Below are 19,583 nucleotides of genomic sequence, written 5' to 3' on the forward strand. Positions count from 1 at the left end.
GTGCACGGTAACCATGTCTATAGATCAAGGGTACATAACTTGAATCTAAACACACATTGACTCAATGATTGACACAAAATGGCTGCAGTTGTTCGTGTCTTAGAGGTGACTGCTAACAAAACTTCGTTAGCTAGCCATTTTATGCACTTGTTTAAAAATACTAGTAGAAACAAAGTACATAATTTGAAATTGCACACATCGTCATCGACATGTTCACTTACTTTAGCGCTGCATCAGCGAGCACATTCATTCAATAACCGTAACCCCACAAAGGCACAGCCAGAAACAATCGCCTCTCCAAAGACTTCTTGCAAAATTGACTTTGACCCTCTGTTGGTTCAGGATTTACTCAATAAAATGAAAGACGACACTCCACTTTCTGACATGCCTGACCCTTTCGCTAAAGACTATCATCGTTGTTTCTTGTGTCGACATAATGTTCAAATAGATCACAAAAACATACGATTGCTAAGCCAGTTCATTTCACCCTATACCGGTCGTATTTACGGCAGGGCAATTACTGGTTTGTGCATACCTATGCAAAAACATGTCGCCAGTTTAATCAAAAGAGCAAGGTTCTCAGGATATATGGCTTACGTATTTAAAGATCCAAAGTACTTGCAGGATCCACAGCCATACGATACAATGGCCAAAAAACAATAGCAACAAAACAGCCAATTTTAGATATCATCGTCACATTATATCACAATTTCTCTTCAAAGAACAGAATTCTTGCTTACAACTGAAATCAGATGTCTATTTAGTCTAAATTTCTTAATCAATGACAATTTATAGATCTATTTCTTCAAGGAAAAAAAAAGTAGTGTTTTTATTATTTGAATGTTTTTTATGATCATCTTATTATTCTTAGAAGTTCTTTTTACATGCATTAAATATATGTATTAATTATAGATTATCTATTACCATTTTATCAATTACCATACTTAAAAAATACTTTTTAGGTCTTACATCTAAAATAGCTATTTGTAACTAACTCTCTCTCATTTTGATTGATGTATGTTAACTTTAAAATTAATCTTTGATGATTTGTTTTTTAATGTTGCTTAATAAAATATATTAAAGATGTTAAAAATTTTTTTTTTTCAATTTTGATTTATATTTATTTACAATAATTCTTTCTGCCCTAATATTAAAAACAAATATATATATATATTAAATTTTGGCAAAGCATGTACAGAACTCTAGCTTTTTCTTTGACACATTCATAATTTTAACTTTATATTTATTAAATGTAATTTGATGGTCAATAGGTCACATATTCAAACTCTGGCTTCTTCAATCCCCTGCTGTCCTGAGGAAGGATTGGAATAGGATGTAATAATCTTTTGTTGCTGAGTGACAAACTGCATGGTTACCTATCAAGAGGAGCTTAAGCCCAGACTGTAGCTTGATTGTATTTTTTGTTTGCTTTAAGCACTTAAGGCAGAACTGAAACCTCCCAAATACCCCACTTGTCAACTTAAGTGATTGGACCATTGCTGAATGAGCATGCTAAAATGTTAAAGATGCACTAACTACAAAAGCAATTTAAAAAAAAAAGGTTTTGTATGCTGTTGGGGTGTATATATTTCATTTGCTTTCATGGTCTTTTATTTAGGTTATAGACTTATTGAGTTTCTGAAAGCTTTATCCTGAAAGTCGATGTGAGAAAGCTATATAAATATATTATTTTTTGTTCAACTGTGTCACATTGTGAAGCTTAGAAATTAGTTCCAGTAACTGGGAAATAAAAACATTTTTTTAAGTTTATTAAGCATTTTGTGTCATCTATTAGAAGTGTTTAAAATTTTAACTATCTAAACACACATTTGTTGCATTGTGTAATTTAAAAAAAAACTAATTTCACACACTACCTGTAGAAAAAATACTGCACTAAATCTCTAATCATTTACATTTTATTAATAAGAAATTGAGGATAAAAAATGCCTGCACATAATACACTAAGAATGTGACAAGTAAAAAAAGAAAAATTAAAAGATTGTGTTTATGATAATTTAATGCAACATTATAAATAAATCAACATGGCCAACAATACAAACAAAAGTTTAATTATTTTGATAAGTGAAGCTGTACAATAAACAAGTGTTCTATAACATTAATGTATCGATTTCATGTACTATGTTCCCCTAGTGCAGCATTGGACATATCAAAATGCTGGTTGTTTGTTTGGTGTGGTCCTTTAGGAACTAAACATATCAGTCTTTTCCACCAGTCTGGATCATTGTCAGAGTCATTCTGTAGGGAAAAAAAATGGCATTTGAGATATCTAGAAATTATGAAATTTATAATTTTGTGTGGTACAGTAAAAGCATATTTCCTTGCTAATGATTGGCAGAAACTTATATCTAATAGAACAAATAGGGTACTGGTAGTTTTCAATCAAAACATTTCTAACACTTTTGTTATTCTATGCAGTGAACATAAAATTCAAGAGAAGAAAACAAGCACATAGAATGAAGCTTTATAGTATGTCTTATAAATGGAATGGTTAATTGATTTTGGTGAATCAAGAAGTAGCATTTTAAACAATATATGCATACTAACCAAACCATAGACAAGGTTACAAAAGTAGAGAACTTAGCTTGAACCCTGTTGGTAATTGATTATGGCTAAAATATATAGGTGTAGACTACGCCCATTCAAATATTACAGCATTATACAGAAGTATTCAGCAATAGTAACTGAACTGAGAGAAGTACACACTGAAAATGATGGTTACTGGGGTCTTTTTGATTATTAAGTATGTGTTTAAAATTTAAAAATCACTTTTCCTAATCTAATGTAACAGTATATCATTCTTTTTGGTACCATACCTGGTATTTGCAATAAACAAGTTAACATGATCACTAAACCTTTTTATCACCCCCTACTTGCTGCTTGATGAACAGTACTGTTTTTGGTTAGCCTTTTTTTTTTCCTTGATTATGACCTTGGGCAATGTAATCCAATCTTTCTTCAGTTTCTCGTTAAAAAAAATTTGTGGACAAAACTTCAATGATCACTATAAATGTCAATATTTCCTTTTCACCATTTTAGGTTAAATTGGTACTGAAGAACTTCATAAAAAATATGTAAAAAAAATAATTTTTAAGTTAAAAATACAATTTTTTCACAATCTCAAAAAGTATATATTGATAACTTCGAAATATTTTAGTATGAGCCACAAGTTATCAAAGTTTGCATTATCAATTGGAGATGCCTCTGAAAGATTTCAAAAATTTTAATTTGAACTACAAATTACAGTAAGTAATGTAAATTACAATAACAAGTGTAACCAACCTTAGACACTTCATCTAATGGAGATGTCTCATTGAAAGAGATATCATGAACCAGACCTTCTTCATCATCAGATTTACCAATGGTAAACTTGGGATCTGTGAATCTTATAGATCTCACCAGGAGTCTGGATTTCCTGAAAGTGAAATACAAGCAATGTAATTAGCTACTTTGGGCAAATGTTTTTGGGAAATAGCATACAACAAGAACATTTATAATAACAAATTTCTGGTCTACTGAAAACTGAGAGACTCCAGCTCTGGTAGTCTTAACAAAATGTAAAACGTCCCACATTGGTGTTCTGGGAACCATAACATTCCATGCAAACATCTTCCATACACAGGGTGAGGTTTCAACTGAGACCAAAATAGCAGCCACGCCATTTCACACAGGGCTAGCAAGGAACTGCAGCAAATCCAAATTGACAGTTATCCCACATTATTTGGTGGTAACCTAATAGGTATAAAAGAAATTCCCTGAGATAGTTGACCTCCACTGGAAGGTAGATGTTCTAAGAATTCTAGGACAATACTTGATCAGCAGCATTACCCAAACACAGAATGGTTCCCCCATATCTCGGGTCTAAAAAAAAGTAAAATTCTCCTTTCAAATATGGGTCTAAGGGGCAGATGGTGTAAAGGTCATCTGTTTCTGTGGCTCACAGTTAATGAGGGTGCCATGTGACCAGCATAACGACTAGCCGCCTTTACTTTTCCCCAACTAATGTCAGTTTTAATTAGAAATGGGTGAACTCCTGAGACGCCCTAAAGATACTGAAATTAAAAATCCCAATCATCACTAGGATTCAAACTCAGGACCCTCCAGTTCGGCAGCCATATGCTTTGCCTCTCAGCCACTGCGCCTCTATCTGAGGTCTTTAATAAAGCTAAAATATAGACTGAATAAAATGTACAAGTTGATTACTTCTTGTATATGACTATAAGCACCACTGCAATCAACACTATCACTACCACTATGACTGCCACCAGAAGGCCAACAAGCCATGGCTTTGAACCTCCATTAGTCTCACTCTTTTTTATCACCATATCACAAAACCTTCCATTGTAGCCAGGAGGACAACTGAAAAATACATTTGAATATCATTTTCAGCAATTGTTTTCATTTTTATTACACCACCATCTAATCTACATAGCCTAGTTATATTTTTTTTTATGTGTCTGGTTAAAGGTTAGTACCGTACACAATCTTACACACACCCAATCTCAGATCAATTTGAAATTTACCACAATTATTTCTTGTATCTAAGAAAAAAAGAATCAATTTAAAAAATTAAACGATTAGTTTATGAACTATTAGTAATGTAGGCTTACTTGACAGATGTGGTGGTACAAGTTAAATTAGTCCCCCTGAGGAGGCTTGAGCCATTAATTCGAATTCAAGTCGTACAAGTTTTTATGAATTTAAAAAGCAATCATGGTAACATTTAACCAGATAACCCCCAGGTTACCTTTTCGCAACTGGTCCAGACAATTGATAGGATCATTGTGCATTAAGAAAGCTAAAAGCATGAATTTGTACTAAACAAAAACAGTTGGTAAAAATATTTCTAATTGAAAGATTTATTATTCTTGGTCTAGATATATTACAAATTTAATTTAATGACTAACTGAAACTGATACAATTACATTTAATTTTAAAGTTTTTTTTTAATGTTTTTCTTGTTTTAATATTTAAATGTTACCTGCAGTATTCCAATATTGACCATTTACATTCTCCTCCATTTAGACAATTAAGTGAACAGGGTTTTTCACCATTAAAGATTTCACCTGGGGAGGCACATCAATCAACCACTAAGTTTTAATTTACAAGCATGATTCTTCTAGATTAATTATTGCCTTATATTTAATTAAAATGTTTCTACCAAAATAGTTTTGCATCCAACATACATAGTACTTTTTTTTATTGTATGGAGCGGTTATAAGATTCAAGAGAAGAAAACATTTTGTTTCAGCAAATAAGGTGAATAGTTTAAGTTATGATGAAATCAATCTTTTTTTTTTAGAAACAGTAGACACTAAGCAAATATATACATACATATATCTATGGAAGTAGATAAGAAATAAAAAATGTGTACAATGCAGAAGTTGAAACAAAATTGTGTCCATACAAAATAACTTCATTACAACAAACAATAACAATGGAGCTTGAACCTGTACATCTTGAATTAGTGAGGCCAACATAATCTTCATGACATAAACATCTTCCTCCATAGGGGATCAACACACATAGGAACAAACAGTTCAACTCTTGACAAGGATTAGATCCTGTGGACACACAGAGCAGTTATGACAAACGAATTCTCATTGTTTATGTAAAAGGTTGAGATTCAAAACTTGGATGTTATTCTTTGTTTTCCTGCTGGTGGTTTTATACGACATTCACTCTAGATGATAGCATAGAATATAGAATCAACATCTTTTACTATATAAAGCCTTAAACTATTTTTAAAAAGGATTAAATTTAGGCAAATTTAGACAGATTCGTACAAAAAAAAAGGTAATAGGGTGACTTTAAATAAATATTTTAACAACCAGCCTTGAACATCTTTGTAATTTTTTTTAATGTTTGGAGGGTTCAGATCAGTAATCCTATAGATCTGAGATGAACTGTGCAGTGGTTTCCAGATCATGCAGTATAGTTTTTCTTCTATTGGAGGGTTTTGGGGCCAGAATCTTGTTTGAGCCTCTTGATAGAATATATAATATATATCTTTGAAGGACATGGTCTGCATTCTCAGATGATGCTCTACAAGGACGCAAGTTTTACTAGTCCCAACTTTTAGCTTTCAGAACATATCTTTTCTCATTCTGTTGTGTTTGGTTCTGCCTTGGACAAATACATTATTAATTTTATATTTATAGTGTAGTCACTCATTGATCTCTATATTGTGTGAATGATTTATTTTTATTTGAGATAAGAGTCCTTATAATCTAATTTCTAATAAGGATAAAAACAAAAAGCAGTGCATTGATTTTTTTCTTTTAATAAGTTCAATAAGAATTGAAAAAAAAAAAAATGTATTCAATTTCTTCACCACTCTGCTTATATAATACAAGTAAACTATTTCTGACTTACTTATTGGTTGTTTCAATCTGTGCACCACTTTGATTGGTCCTAAGCCTGACATAGTTCTAATCTTTGGTTCTGTGTGCATTGTGTCATAGGTATTGAGCTTCACTACTGCACTATCATTAAGATCAGTCAGATAAGCCAGACCTTCAAATACATCCATAGCGTAGATTGTACTAGACAGATGGTAGGTCACTGAAAACCTGGGTTGAAAAAAAGGTTATCCTAATATTGGAAAATAAATCTCTTATTGATATTCTTGTGGTAGATTATAAAAGTCCAATTTCTTTCTCTTCTGTGTATGAGTTAGGGTCCTTTGTGTTGCATATCACCTATAGTTGGTGTTTTGTAATCATTCCCTAGTTATGGAATAGTAATAGCTTTGACTAATGTAATTAAAACCTGCTATGATAACAGATCAGCACAAAGTGCAAGAAGGAAGATGTGTCTCAATCTCTATAAATGAAATTATAGCCGATGCTGGAGCACCTTAGTCACTTTTAAGCTTGACTTTGAAATCAAAGAATGGCTGCCAAAGGTGTCAAGTGACTAGCTCAATGTTTCCACTTCATTTTAACTGTCAAATACTAATCATAAAAAGTCTAAAATAGTCAGGGATTGTACTAAAATACCAAGCGAGTCAACTGCAGTACTGTATTCATAATAAAACACTAAATTGAAACAAAAAATGACATGAAACTATCTTATTAATAACAAAATACTATAAACTAATAGCTATGTCCACAAACTTCTGTGTTCCATCCAGCTTGCAGGTTTCTATGGTTCCAGTACTAGCAGACAGCCAGTACAGTCTTTCTGTTGCATGATCAATGGCCAGTGCCATAGGTTTGGATCCAGAAGCAAGTCTGACCAACTCTTGGTGTTGCAAGCCGTCCATCCAGCTCCTTTCAAGTTTGTCTACACCATTAAATGATAACCAGAACATCAAACTGGAACAAACAATAAACTTAATATTAAAATTTCTTTATGAAGTTATTAAACTGAACAGTATTCAACCAGTAACTACACTAGACTAACAGGTATAAATGAAATTATGTCCTAACAATTAATCTATTCCAAAATATAGCATTAGATGGTTGTTAAAATGTGACAAATTTACAAAATGTAATTTCTATATGGAGATATTAGTGAGGAATTATTTTGCACATTTCTTCATAGAAAATGTATTCTTATAGTTTCTGTGGTAAAATAATGTTTTGATGTATAGTCCATTTACCTGGTGTTTGGGTGAAGAACAATCTCCTTAGGCACCCAATTTTGTTCAGCCAATAATGTTTTGTGATATTGGTTATTGTAAATCTGGAGTCTACCTTCCTTGTTGAATACCTGATGGATAGACAGTTTAAACACAATGTTAAACCTAACTTAATATATCTGTGGCACTTAACATCCTATTAAGAGAAGATATTTTCCCTTTGCAACTCATAATGAAAAGTTCCCCTTTCAGACCTTGTGGTCCATAGGGCAGATGATGTAAACATCTATTTTGTGGTCTATGGTTAACGAGGGTGTCGCGGCTAGCACAACAACAAACCACCTTTACTTTCCCCAAATAATGTCAGGTACCCATTAGAGCTGGGTGGACTCAGAGGCGCCCAAAGATCCCAAAATTAAAAATCTCAGTCTTCACCAGGATTTGAACCCGGGACCCCCAGTTTGGAAGTCAAGCGCTTTACCGCTCACCCACCTCACTTCTCCTTTGCAACTCATGTGAGTGACTAAAGAAGCTTATTCTTGATTTATGTCCAGTAACAGATAAGGCATTTGCATAGTCAGAGTGTATTTATTAACAAAAAGAAAATACACATTTTACAACAACATCAATTTTCAGTCACTTGTACCCTGGACAACATAAATGAAAGGACCGGCCTGCCATTGAAAGAGGTTCTATCTAAAGCAAAAGGCAAGGAAGAATGGAGAAAGTCAGTTGACAAATCTTTTGTGCTGCCCCAACGGTCCAACAGACAAAGGGATAGATGAAGGTGACCCTAAAAACATTCAGCCCAATACTTGGTCCTATGGAAAGTATTAGCTCAATTTTTGTCAATACAACCTGTGTAATGTAAACATTATTAGTTATCCAGTCCACTGCAATGCCATTGATGTCTCCATGTACTTCCCATCTAGCACCTTTAGAGGAGAGCAAAGTCATGGTGTTCTTCAACATCTGGAAATTATGGGATATAGAAGAACACATTATATATTGTGAATGGGTTGTACATGTGTTAGGTAGACTATGTACTGTTATATGTGTTCATGAATTCTATATAGATGCAAACTGAATCATCAGAAATTAATCCTTAAATGTAAATAAACAAGGCTTTTCACTTGGCAGTATTATTTAATTTCAAAATCTGTTTTAATACAAGTCATTTATACATGTACTCAAGCAGTAGTATTTTTTTAAAACCATTTTAAGAATATTTATATACTAGTCAGTACTATTCCTATTTTTATTAACTGTATCTAAGTTGGGTGACAATAGTGGCTAGTGATATAAGGATGCACAGAATAAACAATGTTACCCCATACTCAGTCCAATAGATCTCACTTGTGTTACCATTCATGTCAATGTGTTTGGGAGCTGAATGTGTTGCCAAAGACAGCAGGCTCATTTTACTGGCCAGTGAAACATTCCTAATCCCCAAATGAGTCCCAACAATCAGATAAGGACGTGGACCTTAAAAGAACAAAAATTGCATATTATTTTATGTCCTAAAAATAAATGGACTGATGCCACTAAGATATAGAAATTGTGATCTCATCTTTTTTTTTGCAGTAGTAAACAACAAATTTAGATTTGTTCATTGATTAATAAGATTTGTTAAACTGTAAATTCATGGGATATTCATATATTGTATTGTTAACATAGTAATAGCTACAGCCCTTAATTTTCCTAGCTAATGCCAAGGAGCCATTGAAAAAGTTGTTAAATCTTCCCCATTAGAAGCTGCATCCTTAGCTTATTAAAGAATCTTTTGTTTATTACTACAATGGTAATAAAAATTAGAACAAGATGTAAAGTTCTATAAAATATAAAAATAAAAGGAAAATATACCATTAGCTTTACATCCACGTTGGTCCATTCCTAATGTGTAGCCTGCAACACACCAGCATTGGTGTGTGCCTTTCTTATTAAGACATTTTTGGCTACATCCACCATTTTCTCTGCTGCATTCATCTACATCTGTGTGTAAAATAGAATGTGTCAAATGTAACAGAAGAAGGGGCGCAGACAATTTTTTTTTTGTAAATTTAAGAATAGTGGGATAAATTTAATGAATAAAATGAACACCAAGGGTTGGTAGGATTTCTACTCGACAAAACTGTAATACACAAACTGCTGCTTGCAGACTGTCTGGCCTGTGTTTCAGTGTTATTTGGACCCACCAACTTCTGCCCACTGTGCATTGTTATGCACCAGAGACTTGACTACATTGTGTGGGCATGGCCTGTGACATGATTGTGAGAAATGTTTTAGGCCCAAGATAAAAGAGGTTAGGCACTACTGTGCAAGACATTTTTCGGATGTCAAAAATATGAATGATTCATAAGAAATAGCATATAAATTTAACAAAAAAGGTTTTAGCTTTATTCCAAACAATTTTTAGGTCTGGAGGACATTACAATTATATAATAGGCTCTTACATAATAATATCCCCCCTCTAGAAGCATAGTTTTAAAAATTTCTTTGAGGCGGATAACTTTCCATTGTTTGAAAAAAGAACTTGAAAAATCTACTTTTTTGTTTTATATGTGATTGACTATAAGAAATTTGAGAAAAACTGGATGAAATATATTTAATAATAGGGTTCTAATTTATGAAAAGTTATAGCATATATACTATATACAAATATCTATAGACAACTTGGCATAACTTTTATTTCTTTTGAAAATAAGTATGACTCAGTGTGGAGGTATGTTTTATATATTGACAAGGAAGTCACTGATTCAGAATTTTAAAGGTCCATAGTAATCTGTGAAAGTATTGTTTAACTAATAAGGTGGTATGGTTATTTTTTGAATATAAAGATGTGTGGTAAGTGGATATAAATAAAAATTGGTATGAACACATTATAGTGGACATTGTCATGTTCATTAGTGCCTCATCCATAATTGGGTATCAATCTGTTGGATTCCTATATGAAAATTTTTCCCCATAGATTTTAGGCTGATCATGTGACTGAACATTAGGTTAAGATAACATACTTCCCCAGGTGAGTGCATTACCCCCACCCCACCTACCACATTTGTTGAAAGATGTGATCTAATTTGCTTGCAGTGTTAAAATAAAAATTAACAATTTAAATTGAAAAAAGTATGTAGATGTGACTACTTTGTCCAGAAATTTCCATCTAAAAGTCTTGAAAGTTTGCCAAAATAATCTGATTATGTAATAAACATGGTTAAAAACTTGATTCTCTTAACCATTCCATCTGGTAGTCATGCCAGTCCTATGTTAAGGACTGACAAAGCCATATTAATGTCACCTTGTATCTCCCACAATAGTTCTTAAATGCGTATAATTTGTTTTCCCAAAGTTCAAAAATTAGAAAGTCCTATCATTTCCTGAAATAAAGTAAAGTACCCCTTTCAGACCTTGCAATCTTTAGGACAGATGATGTAAAAGGTCATCTTTATCTATGCCGATGATTGTAAAAAGTGTCATGCGGCCAGCACAATGACCAACAGCTTTTACTTTTCCAAACTAACGTTAGGTACCCATTAGAGTTGGGTGGACACAGGGACATCATAAGAATCCCAAATTAAAAAATCTCAGTCACCAGCCATCATGCCCTCATTCCTTAAAATAAGAAATTTTGATCTATTTTGAATCAACAATTTATATAGCGTTAATTAAGATTGTCGATGTGGATCATTCAATTGGTTCAATATTGTTTTCATACAAGATAAATCTAAAATTACCTTGACAGATTGTTTTGCCAACTAGTTGAAAACCTTTATGACAAGAACATGTTGGTCCATTCAGTGTATCTGTACACACCTGACTACACTGGAATTTTGTACAAGATACTGAAATGAGAAAAAAATTCAAGCTTTGTTAAGTGGTCATTTATTTGTATGCAGACATTTGTCTCTCTGTTTAGTTGCACTCTTTCACACTAAAATAACCACAGGGTAAAAAAAAAGGTTGGCATGACTGAGACTACATGTACTAATACTTCGGTTAAACATTGAAAGCCAATACAGTCAGATTGACTGCTAGCACCTGAAAATAAAAATGCAGTAGAACTGAAGATGTGTTCAAACATCAATGAATAATCTACATTTATTAAATGCAGTTGAAGTCCTGATTAATTAAAATTAATTTTTTTGTTCAAGTTAATTTTTTTGGTCCTAAATGAATTAAGCTGAAATCAAGAGCTTGGCCTATATATAAAGTTACACTTAACAGTTACAGTGAAGAAAATGAGTTGGTCTTGTACAGATCATTATAACAAAGTTTGAACACACAGTAAATACAAACTGTTATGCAACAAATACAGTGAGTTTTTGCTAACAGGATTAGAAAAAGTCATTAAACATGTTTCATCGTTAAGTGTGATCCTAGATTTGGGTTAGGTATTAGACATTTTTTTATAGTTGAGTATGTAGTAACTTTCTTCTTGTTTTGATACAGTACTGTATACACTTGTAATCAAAAATATTCTAATAAAAGAGTTTACATATTTCATCCTTGTAGTGTAGACCCTTACCACATGTCAGCCATGTTAATAGGATACGTTTTGATGGTAAAATTTAAAAAAAAACAAAAAAAAAAATAACAAAGCTCTTGTGCACATGTACAGTGTTGCCGAAATGAGCTGTCTCAGCCTAGCTTATCTTATACACCAACACTCCACTAAACTGCCACTGCTCTGCACACCATGCCAAATTAAAAAACATCGGTCAGCCATCCGTCAAATCTTTAAAATTTGGTTGTATATTGAAATTAAGCAGAATTAATCATTAGTGAAAGTGCATCATAAATTTGAGTTGTCATTAAACAGCTTCCTCAATAAGTAAGGATTCAATGTACTGAAATTTTTTGTGATTAAAGTTACAAAAACAAAGTAAATTACAGTTGTATAGTTCCTATGCTTATGGGGAAGGGGGGGGGGACTAAATGGCAATCAAAAAATTTTTACTTTTTCCCTTTTTCCTCAACTCTAAGTATCTAGGGACGAAATTGCTAATATCCACAAAATTCAATTTGTAAACCTCAAAATAACTTGACCTTGGGTTGTATTTATATACCTTTTTTTGAGCAGTTAGCTTTATCTTTTCCAGTGCAATCTTGAATATTATCACACAATGCAGTTGTATTAACACACTGACCATCAAGACATTGATACTGTTCTGGACAATGACTTTGTGCTAGTAAGCAAGATAAAGAATGAAGTAGAAACAAGTCAAACAAGTTCTCAGTGAATGTTCAGTGTAAGGAGGAGTCAAGGAAGAAAAACAGTTGAAAAGGAAATCTAAAGTAAAAAAAAAAAGATAATCAATGATATCAGTATTACACAATTACACTTGTTTGTAGTTGTCATGCCATAGTGATTGTTGATCTGGATCTAGTGATACTAATTGTAATGTGACTCCAGTTGGAATAGATCACAGAATACTATACCAATCAAGAATATTCAATAATTTTATTGTACAAACCTGATTCTAGAAATAAACTTTGATCAATACCAATGATCAATGTCTATAAAGATTGCATTAGCACTTTTAAGTATGAACATAACATTTTTATTACAAATATCTACATTCAAATCTTACTAAACTGGACAAGTTTCATTTCAACTGATATTTTTTGTATTATTATATGTAGTAAGGGATATGAAACTTACATAAATTAATATCTACCATTAAAAAAAATAAAAAGTTATGTGAAACACTGCAATCATCCTTAATCTTCAGAATTGAAGACACTATCATTACTACTATAATATACAAGCAGTAAATCTGAAAAAGATACTATTAAGACATAGGTTTCATCTTAGGATTGATCCCCTATCCATTTCATTCAAAGGCAGCTCAATTACAAAGCTTATTAACAACTCTATCTGGATGGTAAACAATCTCAGATAAAGCTTAAATTTTTAACAATTATTTCTTTTACCTGACATCACAAGAATCAATGTTAAAAAATTAACCAATTAGTTAATTAACTATTGGTATATAATTATTTTATGTTGGTACCTTGAATAAGGGAAAGAAATCATAAGTATTTTTTTTAAGCTTTTGTTTTATTAAAAAAATTTCTGTATTTTTTTTACAAAGACTATGAAAGACAGATTTTTACAAAATATTAGCCTTGATGATAATAACCTTTTTTTAGCAGTAGTCATATAATGTAACAGCTACTAATATATTTATCTTCTTCTTCTTCTAGCCAGCTTTATTGCTGCTGAGGTGTGAGCTCTTTTGCAGACTGTGCCAAGGAAAAAAAAGTGTGCTGTTTTCTTCAGTTGTTCAGCACTGCTGTACAGGGTGTTGGTTATGTTGGGCTGTAGTGGACGTAGGTCTGCCTAAGGTGGATTAGGGAGGGGCATTCAAAGAGGATATGGTTTACGGTTTCATAAGGGTGGGCGCAGTGTCTGCAAAGGGAGAGTTGTGTGGAGTTTATTTTGTTCAGATATATATATTTATAAATAGGCATGCAATGTAGGTGATTATACAATGGGCTACACATGTATTCTAAATTTGAGCCTGTAACTTTTTTTGTGAATGTAAGTGCACTAATAGTTTTCTTAATAACTGATGGGCAAAGTTAAGATGGTCAGTCTCTAAGCTAGACAATGTCACATAACACTAGTAAACTATTTCACCTGCCAGATTTATCTCTAGATCACAAAGGGAAATTTCACAAATGTATGTATGTATATGTATGTATATATATACATACATATACATACATACATACATTAGGGGTGCACCGGATAGTACTTTTTGATATCCGGCCGGAGCCGGATATAACCGGATAGTACAATTAGATATTCGGCCGGAGCCGGATACCTACATGACTCAAACAGCTCGTTTTACTGAAGTTTTTGCAAATCTTCTATATAAAATACCTATATTCATATTATTTTGTTATTTACTTTCTTACTTTAAACTCTATCACTGATTGATAAATTAAAATGAACAGCATTTTTTTTTACAGATATGCTTAGGGGGGGGGGGGGGGGGGGGGGCTGGACTACAACACTAATCTTTGTAACATGAGATGGTGTGTGCGTATGTATTGTAAAGTAGAATGTGGGATAATTCATGCAGAATATATAAACATATATGTAACTAATGTAAATCTTTCAAAGGTAAAGTTCACTCTTGGTTTTATAGCGTAAATCTTTCTTAAGTACAATCTAAGTTGTATAGTGGGTAGATGTTTGTGTTCATGTATTTGACACCATCAACTTGTCATTAGGCTCGTGTTTTAAAGGCCACAAACCGATTCTGGTTTGTATCTAATACAGATAATGGCTTAGTAAATAGCTTAAGTACAGCATAGCTGCTTCGGTCAAATGACTCATTCAACCAATGGGCAGTTAAACCAAAATATGATTCGGTGGTATTATCAGCTGTCCAAGTGACCGTTGAGAAAGCGATGCTTTTAGCATCAGATAGCATTTCACGAAGCTTTGAGGAAATATTGTCGTAGATATCTGGAATAACACGTTCTGTAAAATATTTGCGACTAGGCACAGTGTATCTTTTCTCCAGTACTTTTAAAAGTCCAATAAATCCAGGCTTCTCAACTACTTGGTAAGGTTCCATGTCAGTTGCAATCATCTTCGCTATGGCCAAGTGAATGCGTTTAGCATTATCACTATTAATATCCCACAATTTAGCTTTGTCTATGACCTCTTTAATCCCTGGTTGCTGCTTGTGTGTAAGGCTTGACGAATCACTGGAGCTCGTATACGTATTGGCACAGGCAGTGATATTACTTGATGCTGATTTCAATGCAGTCATTTCGTTGAATACGTCTGGGTGTTTCGAGCGTAGATGACTAATCATAGTGGTGGTTGAGAAGTCTTTAGGTTTGCCTGGTTTACCACGTGACATTACTATTTTACAAGCATTGCAAACTGCTTTAGAGTTGTCCATTGTTTTGACATTAAAGTAACGCCATATAAGTGATGACTTTTTATCAGCCATTATTATTACAATTTAATTTACTAAATGCCCTTGCAAGCCACTTTTATACCCGTGGCTTGTGTAACAAAATACTTGTAGGGATGTGTCCTGTAGTTCAGCGCCCTAATTGACATTTCTCTCCAAGTAAACAAACTTAGTGTCATCATCTAGTGACCTCTAGACAGTGTCAATATGTCTTAACAATTTGGTTTGTGGACCAGACCCTTGATTGACAACCTATCTCATAATAAACAAACTCATACCAGATTAACCTTATAGAGATTTGGCTTGTAGTCCCGCCCCTAATAAAAATTTTACTCCAAGTAAACAAACTCAGTTCCCTCATAAGATGTGACCTCTAGAGAGTGTCAACACGTTGACATCTGGCTTAATGTGGTCAGCTGCCTATCTGTGAACTCAATGTTATGGACTAAACAAACAAAAGGAGGTGGGGGTGCTCATCTCTACCTCTGGAGATATACTCGCACATCTAGACAGATTATCAGCGTGACGTAGTTAAGGAATATTACGTGTTTACAAGACCACTCAAAGGTCAAGACAAGCTTTTAAAATGTGCCAGACATCGCTGCTACGTATGTAATACGAATTTATAATGTAAAGTCTAGTCCACCCCCCCCCCAATAACAAACCTAGTTCCCTCGTGTGACCTCTAGAGAGTGCTTACGTCCATCGTATCTGACTTGGGGTCACCTGTCAATCAATGAACTAAATGTGATGGGCTAAACAAATAAAAGGGGAAGGGAGTTGTTCATCTAGAAATATACCTGGTTACATTAGAGGTGTGGCTCTTGTAGTCCAGCCCCCCCCCCCCCCTAATAAAGATTAACTACTAAGTAAACAAACTCAGTTCCCTCGAAAGGTGTGACCACTAGAGAGTGTCAATACACTTACATTAAACCTACGTCCATCGTATTAACTTGTGGTTACCCACCCATAAAAAACTCAATGTGATGGACTAAACAAATAAAAGGGGGTGGGAGTTGTTCATCTCTACCTCTGGAGATATACCCGCACAGCTAGACAGACGTCTGGTCAGCATGACGTAGTCAAGGAATGTATCATTTTAACATGTTAACTAACTTACTCAAAGGTCAAGACAAATTGAAAAAAGTGCCAGCCATTGCTGCTCTGTATGTAAAGCGCATTTATGATGTAAAGTTTCATCTCTATTTATATTAAGTTATTAACACGCCTTGTCTTTATAATAAACGAAGTTTGGTGCATATTCATAATGGCTCTATTTTTAAGCACATTATTTTGTTTTCATATAAGCATTAATACATTCTATAACAGACAGTAATGGAACGAGGTCCACTTTATGCATATTAAATAGGTGTATTTTTTACTATCCGGTAGTGATATCCGACCGGAGCCGAATAGCACCGGATTGTAAAAAATGCCGGATATTCGGCAGAAGCCGGAGCCGGAGGGACTATCCGGTGCACCCCTAACATACATACATATATATAAAGTAAGTATTGTTATTGAAAAACTAATTGATAACAAAAAAAAATACTCACAACAGTTTCTCTCATCCTCTCCATTCACACAATCTTTATAGCCATCACATAAAGCATCTTGACTGATGCATCTCAAGGAGCAGGCCAGCTCAGTTTGCTTGCAGTGATTGGGCACAGTAGTGCAGCTGGCTTCATCGCTGCCATCATGACAGTTCTTGATGCCATCACACACTGCTGATCCTGGTATGCATCTATTGCTAGAACATTTGTGCTCACCCTCTTTACAAATGCCCGCTATGAATTGAAATAGAAAATTATAGTATTTGTGCAGCCATATGCAAGACTGTTAACAGTTTTCTCACACACATATTTGTACTAAATATATTGCTTTTAAAGGGACAAAAAAATTTGATCCATCAAAGTGAAATTAAGCAAAATATATTTTTCAATGTCATTTTTCATATAACTTTATGAATAAAATAAAAGAAACCAAAGTATACAAAATATTTACCAGGACATAGGTATCCTGTTTCATCACTATTGTCTCCACAATCATCTTCACCATCACATAATAAACTTTGACTCACACAACGCTTATTCTTACACTTGAAGCTAAGACCTTCACAGCTAGGAGATTCTTTGTCTGCCAAGTAAATGTTAAGGTAAATGTTATCCATGGCACCTCAGTAGAAATGCCCATCAGTGGAAGCAGATATGCAAACAACAGACGGCTATTGTTCTCTATCAGGAGCCTAGGAACCAACACAATCAACAGTATCCAAGTTCCAGGATTAGAATTCAAAGATCTGATAGTCAAGTCCAAACAAGTCACAAGTTTAACAAGGAGACCACCATCAGACCCAGGAGCTGGAGTGGTGGTCCTTGCATGGAACATGATGGTCACATAATAGGAATATGAAGAAATTCCCCATAGTATAAGGGTTAATGTGCTGATATCGACAAAAAAGAATTTTTCAAATGTCTGAAGTTACAAAGACCTCTCTAATGAATCCATATTAATAAAATTTGAGCCATTAAAGTGAAATTAAGCAAAATATGTTTTTCAATGTCATTTTTCATATAACTTTATGAATAAAATAAAAGAAACCAAAGTATACAAAATATTTACCAGGACATAGGTCTCCTGTTTCATCACTATTGTCTCCACAATCATCTTCACCATCACATAATAAACTTTGACTCACACAACGCTTATTCTTACACTTGAAGCTAAGACCTTCACAGCTAGGAGATTCTTTGTCTGCCAAGTAAATGTTAAGGTAAATGTTATCCATGGCACCTCAGTAGAAATGCCCATCAGTGGAAGCAGATATGCAAACAACAGACGGCTATTGTTCTCTATCAGGAGCCTAGGAACCAACACAATCAACAGTATCCAAGTTCCAGGATTGGAATTCAAAGATCTGATAGTCAAGTCCAAACAAGTCAAAGTTTAACAAGGAGACCACCATCAGACCAAGATGTCAACAAAAAGTCTACATTTGTCCTGATATTGACATCTGCACCCACCCAGTTTCTGGGTTGTAAATGTCAAGGTAACTAGGTTGTCTTAAGGATGAATCTCTTTGTGAATAAAAACCTAACAAATTATGCCTAGGTATTTATTGTAGAAACATTGATACCAGTAATTCATTTGCCTAAAGAATTTATTTGAATCTTTATTTCTCAAATGCTTTGTATAAGGTTTTTAATTATGTATAATATAATCAAACCTAGTTATATGAAACCTCATGGAACTAGTGCAATTGGTCTTTGAAAAAAACTCTTAATGTCAAGGCCCATGCTAGATGTAAAATTTACCTCATTGTTTATGAGAGTAAGATAAGACCAAACAACAAACAGCTTCTTTACTTTTTAAACCCATTAGAGCTGAATGAATTCTGGGATGCTACACCCACAATTCAGTATCCATTATAAATAGAAATGTGACCACTCTCTGGATATATTACCTTGATAGAGGACACACGTTTTTAGATCTGAATGTAAGATGTAGCCATCAGAACAGAGGCATCTAACATTGTGCGGTAATGGAATACAGATGTGATGACAGCCTCCATTATTTTCTGAACAAGATGTGTTGGCTAAAAATAGACAAGAGACAGTAAAGTAATTGATTTTCAAACCAAAACAAAGTTTTATCTCACATCACATATAATTTTTTAAAAATTGCTAGTTAGAAAAGTATGTAATAAAATATGTGTGACTCATTAAACAAAAATGTATTCTATAAACCAATTTACCTAAAGTAGTCTTCACTGCGATGACAAGATCTCTCATGCTGGATTTGTCTGTCTCTATCCTACATTCCATTTCAATCTCTAGGTTGAAGCATTCTATATAGTTTAAATCGTGCTGTGTCCAAAACATCATATCCTCATATACAGCAAGTGTAATGGGTGCACCATTTACTCTTAGGAATGAAAATGATTTTCATGTTAGATAAAATTTAAAAAGTTTATCATCTTAATGCTCAGCTAAACAACCATACATTGGTAAGCTCCTAAAAATGAATATGAATCAGGTAAA

At 33.6% G+C, this 19,583-nt stretch overlaps 2 protein-coding genes across 4 annotated transcripts in view; one reads left to right on the forward strand and one right to left on the reverse strand.

Moving 5' to 3' along the window:
• The first annotated feature begins 41 nt into the window (after positions 1–41).
• On the forward strand, positions 42–1,770 carry LOC106073366 (uncharacterized). Its single transcript, XM_013233897.2, has one exon. It carries the CDS (start codon positions 79–81, stop codon positions 661–663), a length of 585 nt encoding a protein of 194 aa, XP_013089351.2. The 5' UTR covers positions 42–78; the 3' UTR covers positions 664–1,770.
• A 227-nt stretch (positions 1,771–1,997) lies between these two features.
• The window catches only part of LOC106073365 (low-density lipoprotein receptor-related protein 2-like), a 37,625-nt gene continuing 20,039 nt past the window's right edge, over positions 1,998–19,583 (reverse strand). For 2 of the 3 annotated variants that reach the window (XM_056040858.1, XM_056040859.1), the window contains 18 exons: positions 19,298–19,467; positions 19,007–19,138; positions 18,166–18,297; positions 17,548–17,679; positions 17,097–17,330; positions 12,667–12,786; positions 11,335–11,442; positions 9,467–9,595; positions 8,934–9,088; positions 8,462–8,575; positions 7,625–7,734; positions 7,137–7,337; positions 6,394–6,590; positions 5,469–5,582; positions 5,000–5,084; positions 4,222–4,377; positions 3,301–3,433; positions 1,998–2,256 (listed from right to left, as the gene is read on the reverse strand). In XM_056040858.1, the coding sequence (XP_055896833.1) occupies positions 2,131–2,256; positions 3,301–3,433; positions 4,222–4,377; positions 5,000–5,084; positions 5,469–5,582; positions 6,394–6,590; positions 7,137–7,337; positions 7,625–7,734; positions 8,462–8,575; positions 8,934–9,088; positions 9,467–9,595; positions 11,335–11,442; positions 12,667–12,786; positions 17,097–17,330; positions 17,548–17,679; positions 18,166–18,297; positions 19,007–19,138; positions 19,298–19,467 (2,548 nt within the window). In that variant the 3' untranslated portion in view covers positions 1,998–2,130. The remainder of the gene's footprint in view (positions 2,257–3,300; positions 3,434–4,221; positions 4,378–4,999; positions 5,085–5,468; positions 5,583–6,393; positions 6,591–7,136; positions 7,338–7,624; positions 7,735–8,461; positions 8,576–8,933; positions 9,089–9,466; positions 9,596–11,334; positions 11,443–12,666; positions 12,787–17,096; positions 17,331–17,547; positions 17,680–18,165; positions 18,298–19,006; positions 19,139–19,297; positions 19,468–19,583) is intronic. The other variant, XM_013233895.2, reaches the window with a different exon arrangement.

This window comes from Biomphalaria glabrata, chromosome 9 (assembly GCF_947242115.1).
Source record: "Biomphalaria glabrata chromosome 9, xgBioGlab47.1, whole genome shotgun sequence".
Classification (NCBI taxonomy): Eukaryota; Metazoa; Mollusca; class Gastropoda; family Planorbidae; genus Biomphalaria; species Biomphalaria glabrata.